This window comes from Coregonus clupeaformis, unplaced genomic scaffold, assembly GCF_020615455.1.
Source record: "Coregonus clupeaformis isolate EN_2021a unplaced genomic scaffold, ASM2061545v1 scaf0294, whole genome shotgun sequence".
NCBI classification, from domain to species: Eukaryota; Metazoa; Chordata; class Actinopteri; order Salmoniformes; family Salmonidae; genus Coregonus; species Coregonus clupeaformis.
The window spans coordinates 121,660-147,215 of record NW_025533749.1 but is presented as its reverse complement, the minus strand read 5'-3'; the positions used below and the strand labels follow the sequence as shown (position 1 = coordinate 147,215).

The 25,556-nt window shown below is 46.7% G+C and overlaps 2 protein-coding genes across 2 annotated transcripts in view; both read left to right on the top strand.

The window, feature by feature from the left end:
* Nucleotides 1-25,556, top strand: part of LOC123484376 (NACHT, LRR and PYD domains-containing protein 1 homolog) — an 80,918-nt gene that overhangs the window by 5,230 nt on the left and 50,132 nt on the right. The gene's annotated exons all lie outside the window — the stretch shown is intronic.
* LOC123484375 lies at nt 1,942-5,409 on the top strand. The gene is made up of 5 exons (XM_045214666.1): nt 1,942-2,144; nt 2,753-2,887; nt 3,013-3,145; nt 3,228-3,257; nt 4,799-5,409. Exons 1-5 carry the CDS (start codon nt 2,076-2,078, stop codon nt 5,152-5,154), a joined length of 723 nt encoding a protein of 240 aa, XP_045070601.1. The 5' UTR covers nt 1,942-2,075; the 3' UTR covers nt 5,155-5,409.

Below are 25,556 nucleotides of genomic sequence, written 5' to 3'. Positions count from 1 at the left end.
GTGGAGGATTGAGGAGGAGGTGCTGGCGGCCCTTCGGACTCAGCCCGGTCCCGGTAACGGTCCACCCGGTCGGTTGTTTGTGCCTGAGTCGGTGCGTCCTGCGGTCTCAAATGGTCCCACGCCAGCAAGATGGCTTGTCACCCTGGCGTGGCTCGGACGATAGCGTTTCTTCGCAGACGTTTTTGGTGGCCTGCCATGGCCGAGGATACTCGGGGTTATGTTGCTGCCTGTCCAGTGTGTGCGCAGAATAAGAGTACCAATCGGCCCAGCTCTGGACTACTTCACCCCCTTCCTATTCCCCGGCGACCATGGTCGCATCTGGCCCCTGGACTTTGTCACTGGGTTGCCCGCTTCGAGGGGAACACGGTCGTTCTGACTATCGTGGACAGATTCAGCAAGTTCGCCCACTTTGTGCCTATTGCCAAGCTTCCCTCTGCCTCGGAGACGTCCGAGATCCTGGTTAGGGGAGGTTTTCAGGGTCCACGGTTTGCCCAGTGATATCGTTTCCGACCGTGGCCCTCAGTTTACCTCTGCTGTCTGGAAGTCCTTCTGTTTGGCCATTGGAGCTACAGTCAGTCTCACATCTGGTTTTCACCCCCAATCCAATGGTCAGGCGGAGAGAGCCAACCAGAAGATGGAATCCACGCTACGCTGTCTGGTCTCTTCCAACCCCACCTCCTGGGCCTCTCAGTTGCCTTGGGTTGAGTATGCCCACAATACTCTCCCTACATCTGCCACTGGGATGTCTCCCTTCCAGTGCCTGTATGGCTACCAACCTCCCCTGTTCCCTTCTCAGGAGAAGGAGCTCTCAGTGCCTTCTGTTCAGGCCCACATTCGTCGTTGCCACCGGACCTGGCATCGGGCCAGAAAGGCACTCCTTAGAGGTTCGGACCGGTATCAGCTCCAGGCGAATCGTCGCCGGATCCCCGCTCCCACCTATACCATCGGAGATAGGGTTTGGTTGGCCACACGGGATCTTCCGTTACGGACTGAGTCTAGGAAGTTGTTACCGAAGTTCATTGGTCCGTTGGTGGTGGAGAAGGTGATCAATCCAGTGGCAGTTCGACTCAAACTACCGAGGACGCTCAGAGTCCATCCCACCTTCCATGTCTCCTGCCTCAAGCCTGTCCTCCTCAGTCCTCTGTTGCCTCCTCCGCCTCCTCCTCCTCCTCCTCGGATGATCGGAGGTGGTCCTGCCTACACGGTGCGGCGCATCATGGATTCCAGACGGCGGGGCCGGGGTTTCCAGTATCTCGTGGACTGGGAGGGGTATGGTCCTGAGGAGAGGAGTTGGATTCCGCGGCGACAGGTCCTAGATCCGGATCTCATCAGGGACTTCTACCGCCTCCATCCTGGCGCTCCGGGAGTCCGCCCGGTGGCGTTCGTCGGAGGGGGGTACTGTAACGATCCCGGCGGTCTGAGTCGGGTCCTGTCTGGTGACGAGTGTTTCTGGTCGTAGCTCCTGTTTCCCGAGGGTTCGGGAACGCTCCGGGGAGCGCTCTTGTTTCCGCACCTGCTTCCCATCAGCAATCGGCACACCTGGGCCTAATCATCACCCTTCTTAGGGTCTGGCCCAACATCCAGTTCCTGCCGGATCGTTAGCCATGAACAGTATGTTTTGCCGGCGTATCAGCCTCAGTACTAGAGTTAGTTTTTGTTGTTTTGTTGCACCCTGTTGACCTGCCTGGTACTTACCTCCGTTTTTGTTCTTCCCACAGTCACTCGTCCGGAACCTCTACCCAACCTCTGCCTGATGGTCGGCGGCTGCCGAGCCATCATCGGATCAACCACTGGACCCTCTACAACTCCTCCACGCCGCCGCTCTGTTCCCTGGATTATTTCCCTTCACCCTTGGTTCAGTAAATAAACACTCACCTTTTGACACCACTTACCTTGTCCTGGTCTGCTTCTGGGTTCTGGCTTAGTAAACCGTGACATGGAGTGTCTGTTGAGGAAGTGCATGAGGTCACCAGATTCCATGCTAAGATTCTCCATCCCAAGTTCTCAGTTATCTCTGTTATACTGAGCTATATCTTTTTTGGAACGTAGATGTCCACTGTGACGTGGTCCTCTATATGGCAGTAAAAAAGGCAACAGTAATTTCACGGCTGTACATGCTCCTCAGAAACTCCAGTCAGAAAGAGGTGAGGCACCATCATTGAAGTGACACCAGTATGTTGAAACTTACTAAAGGAAAGCTGATAGTTTGTTGAAAATCTATAGATTACAAAGACAACATGCAGCTCTGTGAGAAATCTATTTCTGTTTCATTCATTTGAAGAGCCAGTAGACGGCACTCTTCTCTCTGTTCGAAGGAGAACCCAATGCCCCGGGGCAGTGAAGGGGACATTGCCCTGAGTAGTGTGCTGTCTTTCGCATGGGACGTTAAACATGTTTCCTGACTCTCTGTGAACACTAAAGATCCCATGGCACTTATCATAAGAGTAGGGGTGTTAACCCCGGTGTCCTGGCTAAATTCACTATCTGGCCCTCATACCATCACGGCCACCTAATCATCCCCAGCTTCCAATTGGCTCATTCATCCCCTTTCCCCTGTAACACTTCCCGAGGTCGTTGCTGTAAAATAGACTCTCTTCTCAGTCAATTACCTGGTAAAATAAGGGTAAAATAAATAATAAATAGTGTACACATTTTTTTGATGTTGACAAAAAGGATTGCTCAGTGAGCTGCATGTTGTGTGAATTATTAGACTACATTGTTCAGACTGACTACTACACTGCTCATTTTGTAGGCTGTTCGGGACCGGGAGAAACATCAGGTGTCCCAAGGATATTCAGAATTGGTGCTGTCAAGTCCAAACGGGTCCTTAAAGCTGAACAGTTGGTTTGCAGTCAAGAATCCCCATTCCTCCTCCATCAATCCAGAGGTGCAGTTTTAGCAGGCTGAGGACATGAATCTGTCATATTATATATTAATAACTGGAATATCATTCTATTTCTTTCTCTCTCTCTGTCTGTTGTCTCAATCGTTGCACCATATGACCTTCTACAGAAGATTCAGCTGTTACCTGCAGACACCACACCAAGCTGTTGTAAGATGGTTATGAGAAACACAGGGGTTGACATTGAGATGGAGTTAATCGGGGATGATGAGAGGACAGTATGGAGAGATATGGTACCAACAGGTAGGAGAATATGTCAATCATAACTCTGTTATTTTCTGACAGATGCTATTTAGTGATTATAACCTCTTTTTGTTTCTTTCAGATGAATACATCCCTGAAACCCATTCAACTAGTAAGTAAACATGAGAGGTACAAACCAATGGCTTGAGGGCCAGTCGACATGGTTTACTGTTGGACTAGTCCTGATTATAAAAGGCTGTCTTCAAGAACAATGACATCTCCTCCAGGACTTGATGTAGATTAGCCTGGTTCTGAATGACATCTCCTCCAGGACTTGATGTAGATTAGCCTGGTTCTGAATGACATCTCCTCCAGGACTTGATGTAGATTAGCCTGGTTCTGAATGACATCTCCTCCAGGACTTGATGTAGATTAGCCTGGTTCTGAATGACATCTCCTCCAGGACGTGATGTAGATTAGCCTGGTTCTGAATGACATCTCCTCCAGGACTTGATGTAGATTAGCCTGGTTCTGAATGACATCTCCTCCAGGACTTGATGTAGATTAGCCTGGTTCTGAATGCCCCAATGACATCTCCTCCAGGACTTGATGTAGATTAGCCTGGTTCTGAATGACATCTCCTCCAGGACGTGATGTAGATTAGCCTGGTTCTGAATGCCCCAATGACATCTCCTCCAGGACTTGATGTAGATTAGCCTGGTTCTGAATGACATCTCCTCCAGGACTTGATGTAGATTAGCCTGGTTCTGAATGCCCCAATGACATCTCATCCAGGATTTGATGTAGATTAGCCTGGTTCTGAATGACATCTCCTCCAGGACGTGATGTAGATTAGCCTGGTTCTGAATGACATCTCCTCCAGGACTTGATGTAGATTAGCCTGGTTCTGAATGCCCCAATGACATCTCCTCCAGGACGTGATGTAGATTAGCCTGGTTCTGAATGACATCTCCTCCAGGACGTGATGTAGATTAGCCTGGTTCTGAATGACATCTCCTCCAGGACTTGATGTAGATTAGCCTGGTTCTGAATGCCCCAATGACATCTCCTCCAGGACTTGATGTAGATTAGCCTGGTTCTGAATGACATCTCCTCCAGGACTTGATGTAGATTAGCCTGGTTCTGAATGCCCCAATGACATCTCCTCCAGGATTTGATGTAGATTAGCCTGGTTCTGAATGACATCTCCTCCAGGACGTGATGTAGATTAGCCTGGTTCTGAATGACATCTCCTCCAGGACTTGATGTAGATTAGCCTGGTTCTGAATGCCCCAATGACATCTCCTCCAGGACGTGATGTAGATTAGCCTGGTTCTGAATGACATCTCCTCCAGGACGTGATGTAGATTAGCCTGGTTCTGAATGACATCTCCTCCAGGACTTGATGTAGATTAGCCTGGTTCTGAATGCCCCAATGACATCTCCTCCAGGACGTGAGGTAGATTAGCCTGGTTCTGAATGCCCCAGCCTGTTTTTCTACGTCTGTGAAAACCGACCCTAAATATGAATGAAACAGTAGTGGTGTGATGTGTTCATTGATGCAGGTTGTTATTGTTACAGAATGTGTTCTTAATGCAAAGATTAATAATACAATGAAGACTTTTACTGTAGGTCACTCTGAAAGAAGTCTGTTTCTAAATGTCTGAAATGTAAATGAACAAATGTAGTTATTTTGTAACCTGCCTCTCTCAGGTGCTGTGTTGGGGGCAGGGCGTCCGGCTGAGAGCAGTCTGACTGGTTCTACAGAGCAGCAGCTGCGTTCTGTACGGACAGAGTTTGTGAATCGCGTGTCAGGACCTGTCCTGGATGGTCTGCTGGACGGACTCCTGCAACACACAGTCATCAACCAGGAGGAAATGGAGTCAGTAAAGGTGATAGCTGCGAGGGCAGATAAGGCACGTTACATCATCGACATGGTGTTGAGAAAAGGAACTGAGTCATGTTCCAGGATGATCAACCTTCTTGGGGAGCTGGACCCCTGTCTTTGGTCACAGCTTCAGATCTACAGTTGTAGCCAACCCCTGGGTTGGGGAGACCAGGCAGAATAGACAGGCAGGGTGGTTCAACGTGGTCTTGTTGTCTGTTGCTTTAATTCAGGCTCCCAAAAATTTACAGAAAATGTCAATCAAACATGACCACTATAATAGCAATAAACTAACCAAAGGTCCAGCCACACAGCCTCTCTCCTTCTGCAGCCTCCTGGAGGTGTGGATCTTCTAGCAGGAGGATCAGTTAGTCCTCCACTAGGTACCTAGCTGGACCCCTATCTAGCAGGAGGGTCAGTTAGTCCTCCACTAGGTACCTAGCTGGACCCCTATCTAGCAGGAGGGTCAGTTAGTCCTCCGCTAGGTACCTAGCTGGACCCCTATCTAGCAGGAGGGTCAGTTAGTCCTCCACTAGGTACCTAGCTGGACCCCTATCTAGCAGGAGGGTCAGTTAGTCCTCCACTAGGTACCTAGCTGGACCCCTATCTAGCAGGAGGGTCAGTTAGTCCTCCACTAGGTACCTAGCTGGACCCCTATCTAGCAGGAGGGTCAGTTAGTCCTCCACTAGGTACCTAGCTGGACCCCTATCTAGCAGGAGGGTCAGTTAGTCCTCCACTAGGTACCTAGCTGGACCCCTATCTAGCAGGAGGGTCAGTTAGTCCTCCACTAGGTACCTAGCTGGACCCCTATCTAGCAGGAGGATCAGTTAGTCCTCCACTAGGTACCTAGCTGGACCCCTATCTAGCAGGAGGGTCAGTTAGTCCTCCACTAGGTACCTAGCTGGACCCCTATCTAGCAGGAGGGTCAGTTAGTCCTCCACTAGGTACCTAGCTGGACCCCTATCTAGCAGGAGGGTCAGTTAGTCCTCCACTAGGTACCTAGCTGGACCCCCTATCTAGCAGGAGGGTCAGTTAGTCCTCCACTAGGTACCTAGCTGGACCCCTATCTAGCAGGAGGATCAGTTAGTCCTCCACTAGGTACCTAGCTGGACCCCTATCTAGCAGGAGGGTCAGTTAGTCCTCCACTAGGTACCTAGGTATGGACCCCTATCTAGCAGGAGGGTCAGTTAGTCCTCCACTAGGTACCTAGGTATGGACCCCTATCTAGCAGGAGGGTCAGTTAGTCCTCCACTAGGTACCTAGCTGGACCCCTATCTAGCAGGAGGGTCAGTTAGTCCTCCACTAGGTACCTAGCTGGACCCCTATCTAGCAGGAGGGTCAGTTAGTCCTCCACTAGGTACCTAGCTGGACCCCTATCTAGCAGGAGGATCAGTTAGTCCTACACTAGGTACCTAGCTGGACCACTATCTAGCAGGAGGATCAGTTAGTCATCCACTAGGTACCTAGCTGGACCCCCTATCTAGCAGGAGGATCAGTTAGTCCTCCACTAGGTACCTAGCTGGACCCCTATCTAGCAGGAGGGTCAGTTAGTCCTCCACTAGGTACCTAGCTGGACCCCTATCTAGCAGGAGGATCAGTTAGTCCTCCACTAGGTACCTAGCTGGACCCCTATCTAGCAGGAGGGTCAGTTAGTCCTCCACTAGGTACCTAGCTGGACCCCTATCTAGCAGGAGGGTCAGTTAGTCCTCCACTAGGTACCTAGCTGGACCCCTATCTAGCAGGAGGGTCAGTTAGTCCTCCACTAGGTACCTAGCTGGACCCCTATCTAGCAGGAGGGTCAGTTAGTCCTCCACTAGGTACCTAGCTGGACCCCTATCTAGCAGGAGGATCAGTTAGTCCTCCACTAGGTACCTAGCTGGACCCCTATCTAGCAGGAGGGTCAGTTAGTCCTCCACTAGGTACCTAGGTATGGACCCCTATCTAGCAGGAGGATCAGTTAGTCCTCCACTAGGTACCTAGCTGGACCCCTATCTAGCAGGAGGGTCAGTTAGTCCTCCACTAGGTACCTAGCTGGACCCCTATCTAGCAGGAGGGTCAGTTAGTCCTCCACTAGGTACCTAGCTGGACCCCTATCTAACAGGAGGATCAGTTAGTCCTCCACTAGGTACCTAGCTGGACCCATATCTAGCAGGAGGGTCAGTTAGTCCTCCACTAGGTACCTAGGGATGGACCCCTATCTAGCAGAACATGTTGATACAACTCTGTCTCTCTCACACAACACACCTACCTACCTGATGTCTGTGTATTTTAAACTTTAGATTTTAAATGTCATTGTATACGCATTGTAAACATGTATTGTATACGCATTGTAAACATGTATTGTATACGCATTGTAAACATGTATTGTATACGCATTGTAAACATGTATTGTATACGCATTGTAAGCATGTATTGTGATGTTATTGGAATTGACTTACTGTATTTGCATACTCCCTGTGAATGTGTCCGGGAAAATGGCTCTGAGAATTTGGCATTCAACTTAAAACCACAGAAATGTATTTTATGAATATATTGTACAGTGTTGGCCTGATAGAGGTTAATGAGAGGGGCTGGATATCAACACAACCACCTCAGTCTATCAGCAGTTTTCTCAGTGAGAGCACATTGACCATTAACAGACATAAGGAGCTGTGCAACCTCTCACCCATTTACCAATGACTTGAGAGTGGCTGAAGGACATATAAGGAGCTGTTCAACCTATCACCCCTTTACCAATGACTTGAGAGTGGCTGAAGGACATATAAGGAGCTGTTCAACCTCTCTCCCCTTTACCAATGACTTGAGAGTGGCTGAAGGACATATAAGGAGCTGTTCAACCTCTCATCCCTTTACCAATGACTTGAGAGTGACTGAAGGACATATAAGGAGCTGTTCAACCTCTCTCCCCTTTACCAATGACTTGAGAGTGGCTGAAGGACATATAAGGAGCTGTTCAACCTCTCTCCCCTTTACCAATGACTTGAGAGTGACTGAAGGACATATAAGGAGCTGTTCAACCTCTCTCCCCTTTACCAATGACTTGAGAGTGGCTGAAGGACATATAAGGAGCTGTTCAACCTCTCTCCCCTTTACCAATGACTTGAGTGGCTGAAGGACATATAAGGAGCTGTTCAACCTCTCACCCCTTTACCAATGACTTGAGAGTGGCTGAAGGACATATAAGGAGCTGTTCAACCTCTCTCCCCTTTACCAATGACTTGAGTGGCTGAAGGACATATAAGGAGCTGTTCAACCTCTCATCCCTTTACCAATGACTTGAGAGTGGCTGAAGGACATATAAGGAGCTGTTCAACCTCTCTCCCCTTTACCAATGACTTGAGAGTGGCTGAAGGACATATAAGAAGCTGTTCAACCTCTCACCCCTTTACCAATGACTTGAGAGTGGCTGAAGGACATTTAAGGAGCTGTTCAACCTCTCACCCCTTTACCAATGACTTGAGAGTGGCTGAAGGACATATAAGGAGCTCTTCAACCTCTCACCCCTTTACCAATGACTTGAGAGTGGCTGAAGGACATATAAGGAGCTGTTCAACCTCTCACCCCTTTACCAATGACTTGAGAGTGGCTGAAGGACATATAAGGAGCTGTTCAACCTCTCACCCCTTTACCAATGACTTGAGAGTGGCTGAAGGACATATAAGGAGCTGTTCAACCTCTCTCCCCTTTACCAATGACTTGAGAGGCTGAAGGACATAAGGAGCTGTTCAACCTCTCACCCCTTTACCAATGACTTGAGAGTGGCTGAAGGACATATAAGGAGCTGTTCAACCTCTCTCCCCTTTACCAATGACTTGAGAGTGGCTGAAGGACCAATCAGCCCCCCATCTATACCCAATGTTTTACTAAATGTTTTATAACGTTGTATTTTTCTATGTGTATCTACCTGCCCAGGGACTACAGCTAAATCTGGCACATTTACAGAAATGTTGATTGATGTGCAGTATCCCTGTCAAATACATGTTGTACATGTCAATTAAAAGGAATGTATTGTGACTTAGAATGTTGTTTAACAATATGGAAAAAAGCAATAAAGTCAACCGCCTTTATAGCACAAATAATATTATAGCACTGACATTTGTTAACAGCATTGAAAGTAATGATTACTAGACAGTTGTCATGGTAAAAGCAGTAATACAAAATAACATTATTTATGATTCTACTATTAATAATAATAATAATATTATTATGATAATAATATTATTATAATAATCAATTTTAGAAAACACTTTAAAATCCCATCGTTAATTAGATTAGATGAGTTTATTAGTCACATGGAGAGGGACGCAAAATCTTGTGCTCTGGGCTCCAACAGCGCAGGTGGGGGCAGGGTAAGAGTCTGTTGGGTGGTGGTGGGGGCAGGGTAAGAGTCTGTTGGGTGGTGGGGGCAGGGTAGGAGTCTGTTGGGTGGTGGTGGGGGCAGGGTAAGAGTCTGTTGGGTGGTGGTGGGGGCAGGGTAAGAGTCTGTTGGGTGGTGGGGGCAGGGTAAGAGTCTGTTGGGTGGTGGTGGGGGCAGGGTAAGAGTCTGTTGGGTGGTGGTGGGGGGCAGGGTAAGAGTCTGTTGGGTGGTGGTGGGGGCAGGGTAAGAGTCTGTTGAGTGGTGGGGGCAGGGTAAGAGTCTGTTGGGTGGTGGGGGGCAGGGTAAGAGTCTGTTGGGTGGTGGGGGCAGGGTAAGAGTCTGTTGGGTGGTGGTGGGGGCAGGGTAAGAGTCTGTTGGGTGGTGGGGGCAGGGTAAGAGTCTGTTGGGTGGTGGGGGCAGGGTAAGAGTCTGTTGGGTGGTGGGGGGCAGGGTAAGAGTCTGTTGGGTGGTGAGGGCAGGGTAAGAGTCTGTTGGGTGGTGGGGGCAGGGTAAGAGTCTGTTGGGTGGTGGGGGGCAGGGTAAGAGTCTGTTGGGTAGTGGGGGCAGGGTAAGAGTCTGTTGGCTGGTGGGGGCAGGGTAAGAGTATGTTGGGTGGTGGTGGGGGGCAGGGTAAGAGTCTGTTGGGTGGTGGGGGCAGGGTAAGAGTCTATTGGGTGGTGGTGGGGGCAGGGTAAGAGTCTGTTGGGTGGTGGGGGCAGGGTAAGAGTCTGTTGGGTGGTGGGGGGCAGGGTAAGAGTCTGTTGGGTGGGGGGGCAGGGTAAGAGTATGTTGGGTGGTGGTGGGGGCAGGGTAAGAGTCTGTTGGGTGGTGGGGGCAGGGTAAGAGTCTATTGGGTGGTGGTGGGGGGCAGGGTAAGAGTCTGTTGGGAGGTGGGGGCAGGGTAAGAGTCTGTTGGGTGGTGGGGGCAGGGTAAGAGTCTGTTGGGTGGGGGGGCAGGGTAAGAGTCTGTTGGGTGGTGGTGGGGGCAGGGTAAGAGTCTGTTGGGTGGTGGGGGCAGGGTAAGAGTCTATTGGGTGGTGGTGGGGGCAGGGTAAGAGTCTGTTGGGTGGTGGGGGCAGGGTAAGAGTCTGTTGGGTGGTGGGGGCAGGGTAAGAGTCTGTTGGGTGGTGAGGGCAGGGTAAGAGTCTGTTGGGTGGTGGGGGCAGGGTAAGAGTCTGTTGGGTGGTGGGGGCAGGGTAAGAGTCTGTTGGGTGGTGGGGGCAGGGTAAGAGTCTGTTTGGTGGTGGGGGCAGGGTAAGAGTCTGTTGGGTGGTGGGGGCAGTGTAAGAGTCTGTTTGGTGGTGGGGGCAGGGTAAGAGTCTGTTGGGTGGTGGTGGGGGCAGGGTAAGAGTCTGTTGGGTGGTGGTGGGGGCAGGGTAAGAGTCTGTTGGATGGTGGGGTCAGGGTAAGAGTCTGTTGGGTGGTGGGGGGCAGGGTAAGAGTCTGTTGGGTGGTGGGGGCAGGGTAAGAGTCCGTTGGGTGGTGGTGGGGGCAGGGTAAGAGTCTGTTGGGTGGTGGGGGGCAGGGTAAGAGTCTGTTGGGTGGTGGTGGGGGCAGGGTAAGAGTCTGTTGGGTGGTGGTGGGGGGCAGGGTAAGAGTCTGTTGGGTGGTGGGGGGGCAGGGTAAGAGTCTGTTGGGTGGTGGGGGGGCAGGGTAAGAGTCTGTTGGGTGGTGGGGGCAGGGTAAGAGTCTGTTGGGTGGTGGGGGCAGGGTAAGAGTCTGTTGGGTGGTGGGGGCAGGGTAAGAGTCTGTTTGGTGGTGGGGGCAGGGTAAGAGTCTGTTGGGTGGTGGGGGGCAGGGTAAGAGTCTGTTTGGTGGTGGGGGCAGGGTAAGAGTCTGTTGGGTGGTGGTGGGGGCAGGGTAAGAGTCTGTTGGGTGGTGGTGGGGGCAGGGTAAGAGTCTGTTGGGTGGTGGTGGGGGCAGGGTAAGAGTCCGTTGGGTGGTGGTGGGGGCAGGGTAAGAGTCTGTTGGGTGGTGGTGGGGGGCAGGGTAAGAGTCTGTTGGGTGGTGGTGGGGGCAGGGTAAGAGTCTGTTGGGTGGTGGTGGGGGCAGGGTAAGAGTCTGTTGGGTGGTGGTGGGGGCAGGGTAAGAGTCTGTTGGGTGGTGGTGGGGGGCAGGGTAAGAGTCTGTTGGGTGGTGATGGGGGCAGGGTAAGAGTCTGTTGGATGGTGGTGGGGGCAGGGTAAGAGTCTGTTGGATGGTGGTGGGGGGCAGGGTAAGAGTCCGTTGGGGGGTGATGGGGGCAGGGTAAGAGTCTGTTGGGTGGTGGGGGGCAGGGTAAGAGTCCGTTGGCTGGTGGGGGGCAGGGTAAGAGTCTGTTGGATGGTGGTGGGGGGCAGGGTAAGAGTCCGTTGGGGGGTGATGGGGGCAGGGTAAGAGTCTGTTGGGGGGTGATGGGGGCAGGGTAAGAGTCTGTTGGTTGGTGGTGGGGGCATGGTAAGAGTCCGTTGGGGGGTGATGGGGGCAGGGTAAGAGTCTGTTGGTTGGTGGGGCAGGGTAAGAGTCTGTTGGTTAGTGGGGGCAGGGTAAGAGTCCGTTGGGGAATGCCCACAGGGGGAGCAGCAGGGGGGTGATATGTGAATGAAACAGTAATAAAGCAGAATAATATGTAGATATTTACTCTGTAACAATGAGACATCTCCATTGGGGGGTGTGGCTAGGGTAAATGAGGAAGTTATCCATGGTGGCCATCAGTAACAACAAACCAGGTATGGTTTTATTTACTTGACATTTTTCTCCCCTCTTATCATAGTTTTGTTTTTGTCCTGTTGTGTTCTAAAATACAAGTCTGGTACAAACCTCCCAAAAATACTAATGTGTTGTTTGTTAAACTCTTATTTTCTAGTTTATTTTATGCACTTTGAGATTATTCTTGTTTTCAAAAGAATGATGATTATTACTATTCATTACATCATACATAGGCGCTAATCTGTACATAAAACATGTAAGGGATCATTTCCACGCAAAGTGTGAGATTTATCAATATAAATGTTAGTTTGAGAGTGTTCAGCCCCATGACCACGATCAGTGCCAAGTGGTGGAATAAGGGAACTGCTTGTCAAGCGTAGAACGGGGAAAGGGAGATACATAGTAGGTTGTACAACTGAATGAATGAATTCAACTGAAATGTGTCTTCCGTATTTAACCCCTCTGAATCAGAGAGGTGCTGGGTCTGCCTTAATCGACATCCACGTCATCGGCGCCCGGGGAACAGTGGGTTAACTGTTCAGGGGCAGAACGACAGATTTTTACCTGGTCAGTTTGGGGATTCGATCCAGCAACCTTTCGGTTACTGGCCCAACGCTCCTACCCGCCAGGCGACCTGCCGCCCCAAAATATACTGCATGTTGAAAATGTGTGAAATCATGAGAGTAATAATGACATGTTTTATGTAATTATATTGACATTGTGAATTCATGTAACATGTCTTGACAGGCTATATATTTTGACCACAATAGCGTTTATAAAGTAGTATTTTAGGATAGTTTCTACACAATATTTATAAATTGATAAATGTGCACAAAAGCATTGAGATGTATAAACTTGGCGCATTCATGTTTGCAGTTATAAATCAGACCTGTTGTAAAACGGTGCCTGCATGAACTAGCGTTATGAAATACACCCATCATCAATCTTTTATGGTGACAATAACGCCCTTATTTGCTGTATACCTTGGAAGGATTGGAATTAGGCCCAGACAGTATATCTAAAGGAAATATCCATGGCGAACTTGATCAAATGTCTTTGGAGGTGTTGTCAGAATGTTTTATTTTACAGTGACATTTGCTGTAGGTCTATCTGACCGTTTCTGAAAGACAAAAACAATTGCAAATTGTTGTGGACATGTAAACAGATCGTTTGAATGCAGTAATGTTTTAATAGGCCCAATTAAATGAGAAATGCGCATGGTCATTTGTTGTATGGCTACATCGGGAATATGAACTCATCATGGCCAGAAAAGGTGAGGAATTTATTATGCAATGATTATGATAATGTATCATGTTTGTAAATGAAATATTTTCTACGCAAGAAATGTCACATTACATCATTCAGTCGCCTACAAACGTCAAGGGAAAAGGTGAATCGTCTGTTCTAACGTTAAACTGCGCTCGGATCGGATCGCGTAGAGCAAAATCGGCTGCTGGAAATACTGTAGCTGATCTATTTACTACTGTGAAGTGGGTCCTATTAAATGAGAGATGGGACGAATGGTAGCCAATCCGAACTTGTTATAGGCCTATAGGCTATTTGGCGAGTATAGGCTTTATTCTGCAATAACAGGAAATATATGCCTTGTAGTATATGATGAATGGTGGCAATTATTGCTGTCAACAAAAGGAGTCTGCTCATACTGAACATTGATCATAAGGTTTATTCAGACCACAAGCTTCAGCATGAGTTTACAGACACGCGTGGTCCGGAGAGCAGTGGCGTCCAATTCTAATGTCTGCTCTGTCCTATCTTCTTCGTTCACCCCTATTTATAACCAATGCAACAAGATGGGCTCCCTCTTCTGGCCAGTTTACAATACACTTCCTGTCTATTATATGTTACATTATACTAACCATTGTCTTGTGATACTAACATAACCAACATTCCATTTCGTCATGAAAAACATTTAACAAAGGCATAATCTTCAGATAAGACATTCCCCCCTTTCGAGACGAAATAAACGTCTCGAAAACAAACAGAATAAGATTATGACTATTAACCATTTATCTCCTTGAGTATCTTTAACATTAAACCAAACACCTTCTCCTCTAGAGTGTAAATACCTTTCTATGAAATACCTGTTTATGAAGTGTGAATACATTACTATGACATATGAAGAAATCTCTATGGAGTGTAAGAGCGAAAAACTGTCCAGCAGCCATCCATCCATATCAATCAAGACAGTAAAATTCTCTCACGGTCCCTCTGCCCCAGGCAACCACCGTCGGTACTCCAGATAACCTCATTAACCATGTAAATGCATTTGAAACTATGATGTAATTAAATACACATGTAAACAAAATCCTATCCATAAATATCCATTGTACGGCTGGTCAACCCATCGAATCGTACAATGAATCTCTCCCTTCCTAGACCTTCTCTGTCCCTAAACATTCACCGAAATAAACAAAAGCATCTAAGATCCTCATCTGCATTCAATAACATCAAACATCATTCTACTAAAATCAATACCTAAGAATATGACACAATTATGTATTACACATCAAATATGTCTATATTTCATTGCAGACACTGGAATATAGTCCACTACACTTCATCTCCCTGTAGTCTCGACTTCCAATGGACTGTTGATGATGGAATCGGCCACACCCTCCTTGTTTCATCTCCTCCAGTCATATTGTCCCTTCATATTGTCTTTGTTTGAGTCACATGTTCCCCCAAATGCTTCTGGAATGAAAAGAAACGACCAAACAGTATCCTCTGCAAAACAACCACTTTCAAATTAAACCTCCATTTCACCTAAGAATTTAAAAAATGATACATAAATGATGCATGAATCACATTAACCTATCCCCCCCTTGATTCATAAATCATACTAAAATCATACTAAAAAAATGTTTTCCTTGAAACAATAAAAATAAAATGATCAAATAATCAAAAAGGATATTTATCCATTCAGTAGTCCATCTAGACCCCCTCGTCCGTCTTCGTCCAGATCCGGAACAGTCAACACCGGCATCATTCTCCAACCTATTTCAATCTCATAGCTTCCTCAAAAGTCAGTAACATATTACACCTTGCTATCAAAGCTGTCATTAACCCATCACTGCCCCTACTGGCCTAATTGATCTTGCAACCAAATCCTTTCAAATGCATCCCTTATAATGCATCTATAACCCCAGTGATATTATCTGAACTATCTGGACTCAAAGTATAACTAATATTTATCAATATTATCTTCCCAAATGTTACACCATACCATGAATGAAGTCCCCCCTTCTCCCTTAAACTTATTCTTCAATGATAGGCTTGAAGACTATGACCTGTAACCATGTCTCTTTTCACCCCATTTTCAACCCTAGCTTCAGATTTCTGTATTGGTACCACTCCTCTTTTAATGGTAAAAACCTCATATGGAAGCTTAAACGTTGACCTGTAACAACATCCTATCCCCCCATAGGGTAAGAATATACTCTATCATCACAAACCTACCAAATATCTCTAAAATTCCCATAGTCACATTGTCAGTCAAAAGCTAATCGTTTAACCATCAAAGTCCTAAGTAACATATTATTTGTCATTACTACCCTTAAGGTCATACTTATCCTAAGTAATCCTATAACATCCCAATCTGATCTTCCCATAAACACACCCCCTTACCTCATATGTTTTATTAGAATAACAACAACTTTTATCCTCACTGGTTCACCTGAATACTTCAGGTTTCCACTGTTACCTGACTTTACTTTCCATCTAACAATTCCCATAGGATAATTCATTTACCCAAGAACACTTAAACCCTACTGTTCTGACAACTACATTATTTTATCTGTCAATGACTGTTGCCGATACCACAGTCATGACAAAGCATAACCCTGACCCACACCTGCCAGAGGCGCGCGACCGTCTAACACGTCTTGGGCTGGCATCCCCAACAGACATCAACCCTCAAGATTCCTCACTGACTCTTACCGAATGAGTTAATCTATCTCTAATTTTCACAACAGAGGAACGAGCAGCACTGATCAGATGCCCCCCTCTGTCATCAAAATCAAAAGACCCCATCCTGCAGCTTCCATGATGAATCTCTCTTCTCCATTTCAGATTAACCTATATTGCTCTCTACTACTATCTGCTCTACTTTTTAACCCTATTCGTAGTAACCTAAACCCCTGAGTCTCTCTTGCTGCCTCCTTTAATTTCAGAAAAGTTGTTGTCATCCTTCCTACATTTGCTATTACCATCGTATCATTAATCCCTTCCCAAAGGTACCATTAACGTTGTTGATTTAGTTGATGAATTAAAACCCTTAATTCCCTCTAGTGGGAAACTACCAACATCCTATTCGATTATTCCCTATTGGAGTGACTACTGTAATAAACTTATCCTTAACTCCCTCAATGACTGTGGAGGCTACAACAGACCTCAACTCTTCCATTATAAGCATCACTTTATGAATTACATAGCCCTTTACCCAATAATTCCCAACCAAAACAAATTCTAATGCTTGCACTAGATAAGTACACATATTCTCCCTGATCTTTATCTGTAACCTTACGCAAAATAAGTGAACAGTCACTCCTAACCCTCTTCTAAACTATACCTCCTTTTACTCCTGGTCCTGATAACAACACTTATTCTCCATAATTATCTCTCCATATGAGAGAAACGTCCCCATCCTAAACCCTAATAAGTGTTTTCCCCCTAAAATTGGTGCTGTATTGGTTCCCTTATAATCAAATGCGATATGTTTATGACTTTAATACCTATCAATGTTGAAAGAGTTAAATTGCTTCTTACTGTTGTTATAATAGCCTCACGTGTTGATGTCCTTAGTTACTCCTAATTTTCCCCCAGTTTTCCCCTAAGACTTTGAACTCTTTCCTTGTACTTCCATCCATCACCACTAGTGTCACTTTTTCCCCCAAATCGCAGTCCTATCTCTAAATCCCTGACTTTCAAACTTTTGATTACACAAAATACACCTATAATGACCTTGATCTCCCTGCTGGAAACTGTAAATATAGATACTCAATCACCCTCAAATCATTCAGCAACACATACTTTCTCAATGCATCTGCTCCTAATCGATTTAAACTCCTACCATATCTCCCCACTAAACTTTAAAATGTCCTTCCTCACTGTTCTCTCTCTGTCTTACTACTAACTTTGAAACTTAGCTTACTGTCTCAGAGTTCCTTCACCCCTAGTTCTCCTAACTTATTTTAATCTAATCTTTTCTCTCATAACATTTAAAACCTTTTCCCCTGATTTATTGACAAAATTCCTTCCCCACCAATTTTTAGAATACGTGATTGGGAATTCCCCACCTGCTCCTGACTCCTTTACACAGACTTGGCAAAACCGACTAAACACCTTTTAGCCTAACCTCAAATCTCTTAGTGTAAGAATATAACCCAAAATAACAGTCACCCCTATTAAGTTTTCAGACAGATTGTCTTAGACAGTCTAGTGTACATCTTATTGTACAATTCAATTCTCTTCCCAACACTGCAATAACAGTATCTTCTAATATTAGTATGTCTATTTTGATTAACTGTTTTACTACCTCAAATCCCTATCCTAATTCGTTATCAATTAGTGATATGTTTAACCTCTTTAGGCCTAAACCCAGATAAGTTTTCCCCTATTCACTATCACTTCTAATGGTCAGTTGTTTTTACTTCAATTGTTGGCTATTTTCTCTTCTTCTCTAATCGATGCTATCAGCTGATACCCCCCTTCTGGATATTCTAGACACTAACAGGTGATCTTGAATTGCCCCTGTATCTTCCTTAAAAAGGTTCTCTGTTCTTCCTCCTAACTTGTTGCATGAACAGGTAAAGTACCCAATCTGTCCATAATTATACCAGTCTTCTGAAAGTTGCTGAAAGTGTAGCTGAAATATTCCTCCTTCTTCTTTGTTCTTCTCCCTCTCCAATTCTGTGTCTGTCCAGAAACTGACAGTGGATATGGATAACCTGGTACCCCCCCTTGGCTGGTACAATTGCACTTGACATTGTCCAGTTGAAGCTGTAACAGTGATTGTTGATTTGGTTCACTCTGATTCTTCATAACCAACACTTCTTTTCTTCTTCTCCACCACCAGTTATAAGTTGTATTTGATTGAGTTTTCTTCGTCCGGTTCTTCTCGTTGTGGACCTATCAGTATTCTTCCAAAGGTTCTCTTCTAAGTTCTGTTCTTGAAATATCATCTTCTTACCAGTGGCCTTTCCTTTGGCCTCACTGTATTATTCTTCTCCTTCAATTCTTGAGGTCTTCATCCAGTCGTGTTACTTCTTCCACTTCTCCATTTCTTCTTTGCTCTTGTACCTTCAACTTTCATCAGAGATCAAATCTCTAGTATCCATTTCTTCTTTCCTCTCTTGCCACTTCCCTCTGATCACAGAGTCACCTCCACCCATGACCTCTCATCAATCACTCTCATCTCCTTCACGTTCCAGACATCTCATTTTCTTCCATCTTCATCTTTCTGAACCTCCTTCTCTTCGTTTCCAGACATGTCGGTTCTTCTTACTTCTGGAGTTTTGAATTCATCTTCATCGTTGTTTCTGCTGGTACCCTATCTATTATTAATCTATATTTCTGATGCAATAATCACTCCTGGATGATTATTGTAAGCTGAGAATAAACCTCCCTAAGCTCTACTTTTTAAACCTATCTTATCGCTGACATATTTTATCAATTTCTGTTTGAGAATGAAGGGCAACTTTTGTTTCACTTGCCGGATACCCTAGCAACACTTTAGTTAAAGGATTACCACTATGCACTATATCAACCCGTGTAATGACTTTCATAGTCCTGATATCTTTTTCCCCCATTGTAACAACCCTTTATATTCCTTTATTGTGAACTATCTTATTTTAAATTATATAGCCTATGTAGGCTTCCCCCTGTAATTCTTAATATAACCTAAACAACTCCAAATAAATCCAAATAAGTCAATTAAAAAATCATGAATAATTAAAACCAATTTTTATTCCTATCTCCTATGTCCCCAATTTATCCATTAGTGTTGACTATATTACCACAACCCATCAAATGCAAGTAAATTAGTCAACTTCAAAGCAATCCCAAAAACAAAGCCTCTAACCCTTCAATAAATGATACACAGAACATCCAAAATGCAATTTTTAATGAAATAGTATTTGCCAAGCCTATGCAAAATCGTCATAAACTCACATATCTTGTAACAGTAACCTGTTTGATGATTTGATCCCTCCACCGCGTCACGTGATCACTTCCTGTATCTCCTCACTCCCCCTCTCTCCTGTCTCTCATGACATGGGACAAAGACACAGAAACAGCTTTTAATAGTTAATGCCATCACTGAGTATTTCCAACCATTCAATATTCATTCGTTCTACCTTATTCACTCTAAGACTAAACTCAGAACTCAATAGAACGCTCAAAAACATTTATTTTTATTCATTATTTAATTATTTAATTCACTCTATTATAATCCGTTACCATATATTTAATTTATAAATTCAATAGGTCCCAAACAAGTTTCATCTCAACCCACCGCCGGTTAAACTTCGTGTTAAACTTTCTCCTTGTGCCTATTTGTTCCGTCGTCTGTGTTCCTCTGTCTCCCCCTGCAGTTTAACCCATGTGTTGTTTTGCAGAATCCCACGCATGCGCAAATATCATTTATTACATAGATCGCTCCAAAACATTTCAGTTAATTTTAATCGTCTTATTTTAATTAATTATACTCCGTCAACATATATTTGATCTATAAATGTACTACATCTCGCCAAATAGTTTCCCGTTCGAACAACAGTTACTTTAACGATTTTAAAATATTCATGTCCAACTTTCCTCCTCGATAGCTATTAAACCCCTGCAAAGAAACCCCCAACATAGGACCTTACGCCCCCCATTTTGTTTCTTCGACCGCATGTCGTAGATTTAGTGCCGTAAACCAAAACGTGTCCTAATCTCGTGTCATAAACTCCAACTCCCACGTTTGGTACTGTAGTGTCGCAAAATTAAACGCATGCGCAAATATCATTCCTCAATACAATTTCACCGTGAAAGGAAGATTCTCTACTCTCTCTCTCCAAACAGAATACCAGTCCAGCTGTAATTCCCCATTTCCCCCCTTATAGTCAAACAACATTTACCAGCGCTCACAAAACATATAACCTGACTTACAAACACATAAACAAGTTTAAGAGACTTTCACCCATCGCAACGGAATCTCTAAGGATACGTTAACATGTAGCACACAACACAATTAGCCTGTAGCATTAGCATTTAGCTTAGCCTAAGGTACACTATAGCATGATTCACACTTTAGCCTTACAACGATTAGCCTTAGCAACGAGGCACCACGTGACCTGAAACAATCAAGCATTAGCCACGAGGCACCACGTGGCCAAAACAATCCAGCCTTAGCCTCTAGCTAACTGCGGCCTAATACACAATCCCACATCCTGCGCTTCCCTTAACATATAACCATAACCATATCCTTGCACATAGTTACCAATGAAATATAACTTAATCATTTTCCCTCTACTAAATCCTCATTGTCTATAGTTACCAATGAAATATAACTCCATCATTGTCCAACGTTACCAATGAAATAACCCCATCATTGTCTATAGTTACCAATGCAATATAACTCCATCATTGTCCAACGTTACCAATGAAATAACCCCATCATTGTCTATAGTTACCAATGCAATATAACTCCATCATTGTCCAACGTTACCAATGAAATAACCCCATCATTGTCTATAGTTACCAATGCAATATAACTCTCTACCGTTCCGTTTGCTCTAAATTTGTCATTGCCCATAGTTACCAATGAAATATAAATGTATGCTCTAAATCCTCATTGCCATCCGTTACCAATGAAATATAAACTTATCACTCTAAATTATCATTGTCTATAGTTACCAATGAAATAACATTTTAGCAGACTCCAGTCGACCAGCAACAACGCCACCCGAAACACGGTCGTACGGGTACACTCCTCCAATGTACATAAGCAGTAACAAAACCAACAACTTAGCTGTATCTAGTCGGGTCATGACTCCAGACCAAAGTCAGCCTGAGTTAGCCTGGCGACTCCAAATGCAGCAAAGAAGGATTGCATCATCCCTCCTGGCTAGCTCGCCATTATGTAGTATATGATGAATGGTGGCAATTATTGCTGTCAACAAAAGGAGTCTGCTCATACTGAACATTGATCATAAGGTTTATTCAGACCACAAGCTTCAGCATGAGTTTACAGACACGCGTGGTCCGGAGAGCAGTGGCGTCCAATTCTAATGTCTGCTCTGTCCTATCTTCTTCGTTCACCCCTATTTATAACCAATGCAACAAGATGGGCTCCCTCTTCTGGCCAGTTTACAATACACTTCCTGTCTATTATATGTTACATTATACTAACCATTGTCTTGTGATACTAACATAACCAACATTCCATTTCGTCATGAAAAACATTTAACAAAGGCATAATCTTCAGATACGACAGCCTATTTCTAATTATTTTAGAATGTGAAGATAAATGGATTTTCACTAGCAGCAAATTATTGCATCTTGTTATTGTATTTAGCTAGGCCTACCGGTTGTTTTGTTCTGAATAAGAGTCTCGTCATATATTCCCCATCTGCACAAAGCTACTAGGCTACTTTTGCCTCATTAATATGCAAGACTTCAACCACTAGAAACTGTGCGCACGCATGGTCTAAAGTTTGCAGCAAATTCTCAGGTCAAGTTCAGTTTTTATAAATGACAACATTTGCGTGAAAAGTGCCACATGCTTGTTTTGTGGCAAATTTTGTGTGTAGGCAACGTTTATAAATGAGACCCCTGGTATTATAGAGCAAAATACTTGAAATAGCTTATCTATTTACTGCTGTGAAGTGGGTCCAATTAAACGAGAGATGGTTGGAACAGTAACCTTGTTGTAGGTCTATATGCTACCACGTGAGTATGAAACCATCACAGAAAAGGTGAGGAATTTATTATGCAATGATCATGGAAACGAAATAAATAATAGCCTAGGAAATAGATGAATATTTGTAATTATTTTAAAATGCAAAGAAACGAAATATATTTTATCTCTAACGGAAAATGATTGCATCTTGTTATCAACCTTTTTATTGTTATGAATAAGCTTGTTGTCACGATCGTCTTCAAAATGAGCGGACCAAGGCGCAGCGTGATAAGCGTACATACTTTATTATGTAAAGCGCACACACGAAAAACGAAACAAAACACGATCGTAACGTCCTCAGTGACTACAACTGAACAGGAACACGTAACATAGAACAATGGAACAAAAACCCACAACCACAAAGTGAAAACACACAGTTTAAATATGGCTCCCAATCAGAGATAACGAGCCGACAGCTGACACTCGTTACCTCCGATTGGGAGTCATTGACCAATCACCACTAAACACAAACAAATGAAACACACCCATCCCCAACACCACCAAATGAAATACACCCTGGCTCTAACACACAGTCCCGGAGCCAGAGTGTGACAGTACCCCCAAAGGCGCGGACTCCGACCGCGCCTAACCCAAAAAAATGGGGAGGGCTGGGTGGGTGTTGCTCCACGGAGGCGGCTCTGGCACTGGTCGTGGTCCCCACCCCCACCATAGTCACTACCCGCTTTAGTAGCCTCCTCCATTTGACCACCCTACAACCTAACCCACCTGGATTAAGGGGCAGCACCGGACTAAGAGGCAGCACCGGACTAAGGGGCAGCACCGGACTAAGGGGCAGCACCAGGATAAGGGACAGCACCAGGATAAGGAGCAACACCGAGCTAAGAGGCAGCACCGGACTAAGGGGCAGCACCGGACTAAGGGACAGCACCAGGATAAGGGGCAGCACCGGACTAAGAGGCAGCACCGGACTAAGGGACAGCACCGGACTAAGGGACAGCACCAGGATAAGGAGCAACACCGAGCTAAGGGGCAGCACCGGACTAAGGGGCAGCACCAGGATAAGGGACAGCACCAGGATAAGGAGCAACACCGAGCTAAGGGGCAGCACCGGACTAAATGGCGGATCCTGGCTGGCTGGCTCTGGTGGATCCTGGCTGGCTGGCGGATCCTGGCTGGACGGCTCTGGCGGATCCCGGCTGGACGGCTCTGGCGGATCCCGGCTGGACGGCTCTGGCGGATCCCGGCTGGACGGCTCTGGCGGATCCCGGCTGGACGGCTCTGGCGGATCCCGGCTGGGCGGCTCTGGCGGATCCCGGCTGGACGGCTCTGGCGGATCCCGGCTGGACGGCTCTGGCGGATCCCGGCTGGACGGCTCTGGCGGATCCCGGCTGGACGGCTCTGGCGGATCCGGGCTGGACGGCTCATGGCTGGCTGACGGATCTGGCTGCCCATGGCTGGCTGACGGATCTGGCTGCTCATGGCTGGCTGACGGATCTGGCTGCTCATGGCTGGCTGACGGATCTGGCTGCTCATGGCTGGCTGACGGATCTGGCTGCTCATGGCTGGCTGACGGATCTGGCTGCTCATGGCTGGCTAACGGATCTGGCTGCTCATGGCTGGCTGACGGATCTGGCTGCTCATGGCTGGCTGACGGATCTGGCTGCTCATGGCTGGCTGACGGATCTGGCTGCTCATGGCTGGCTGACGGATCTGGCTGCTCATGGCTGGCTGACGGATCCTGGGGACGCACACAAGGCCTAGTGCGTGGTGCCGGAACTGGTGGTCCCGGGCTGAGGACACGCATCTCAGGGCTAGTGCGGGGAGCAGCAACAGGACGCACAGGACTCTGGGGACACACAGGAGGCTTGGTGCGAATAGCCGGAACGGGCTGGACCAGGCTGGCGACTCGCACCCCTGGTTTGGTGCGAGTGGCAGGAACAGGCCGGGCCGGGCTGGCGACGCACACCGTAGGCTCCGTACGTGGCACAGGAACCGGCCGGGCTGGGCTGGCGACGCACACCGTAGGTTTCCTACGTGACGCAGGGACAGGCCGGGCTGGGCTGGCGACGCACACCGTAGGCTTCGTACGTGGCGCAGGAACAGGCCGGGCTGGGCTGGCGACGCACACCGTGGGCTTCCTACGTGGCGCAGGGACAGGCCGGGCTGGGCTGGCGACGCACACCGTAGGCTTCGTACGTGGCGCAGGAACAGGCCGGGCTGGGCTGGCGACGCACACCGTAGGCTTCCTACGTGGCGCAGGGACAGGCCGGGCTGGGCTGGCGACGCACACCGTAGGCTTCGTACGTGGCGCAGGAACAGGCCGGGCTGGGCTGGCGACGCACACCGTGGGCTTGACGCGTGGAGTAGACACAGGCCGGTCCGTACTGGGAACACACACCACTGGCCTTAACCGGGGCTCAGGAACGGGCCGGACCGGACTGGTAACACACTTCAGTCTCTCACGCCGTGCCACAACAACTTCCCTCCCTCTACTCGCCAATGGCTCCCGTACTCCGGTAGCCTTCTCTCCACGTCTACCTGTGGCAGCCTCCTGCTGCCCAGCCGCCCAAGCCATGTGCCCCCCCCCAAAAATTTCTTGGGGTTGCCTCTCGTCCTTCCGACGATGGCCCTGCCGACGCCGTTGCTCCTCTCTCCGTCGCCTCTCCACAGTTTCGCTCCATGGACGGCGATCCATCCCATCCAGGATCTCCTCCCAAGTCCAGGACCCTTTTCCGTCCAAAATCTCCTCCCATGTCCAGACCCTAGGCTCCTGGACACGCTGCTTGGTCCTTTGATGGTGGGTTTTTCTGTCGCGATCGTCTTCAAAATGAGCGGACCAAGGCGCAGCGTGATAAGCGTACATACTTTATTATGTAAAGCGCACACACGAAAACGAAACAAAACACGATCGTAACGTCCTCAGTGACTACAACTGAACAGGAACACGTAACATAGAACAATGGAACAAAAACCCACAACCACAAAGTGAAAACACACAGTTTAAATATGGCTCCCAATCAGAGATAACGAGCCGACAGCTGACACTCGTTACCTCCGATTGGGAGTCATTGACCAATCACCACTAAACACAAACAAATGAAACACACCCATCCCCAACACCACCAAATGAAATACACCCTGGCTCTAACACACAGTCCCGGAGCCAGAGTGTGACACTTGTCCATCATATTCTCCATTTACACAAAATACTAATCGACTTGTGTCGTATATGAAGATTATGACTTTGTTAATGTTTTTAAGTGGAATCTGAGAGGTTTATTTGGCAGAAAGAGAGCCGGTTTTAGTGTAACGCCACATACAACAGACAGGCAGGAAGTGTGTGTTGTAGACAGGGGATTGGACAGTAGAGGGAGCCACCCCTATCTTGGGAAGATTATATATACTGGGTAAAAACGAAGAAGAGGTTAGAGCGGCCATTGCAATATGGGACGCCGTTCTCCGGGTGATCTTGACACCTGTAAACTCATGCTGAAATCTTGTGATATGAATAAAACTCATGATCAAGGTTCAGTATGAGCGGACTCCTTTGTTTGACAGCAATAATTACCAGCACTGACTCGATACTACACTTGCACTTGATTACATCTTGTTATCAACCTTT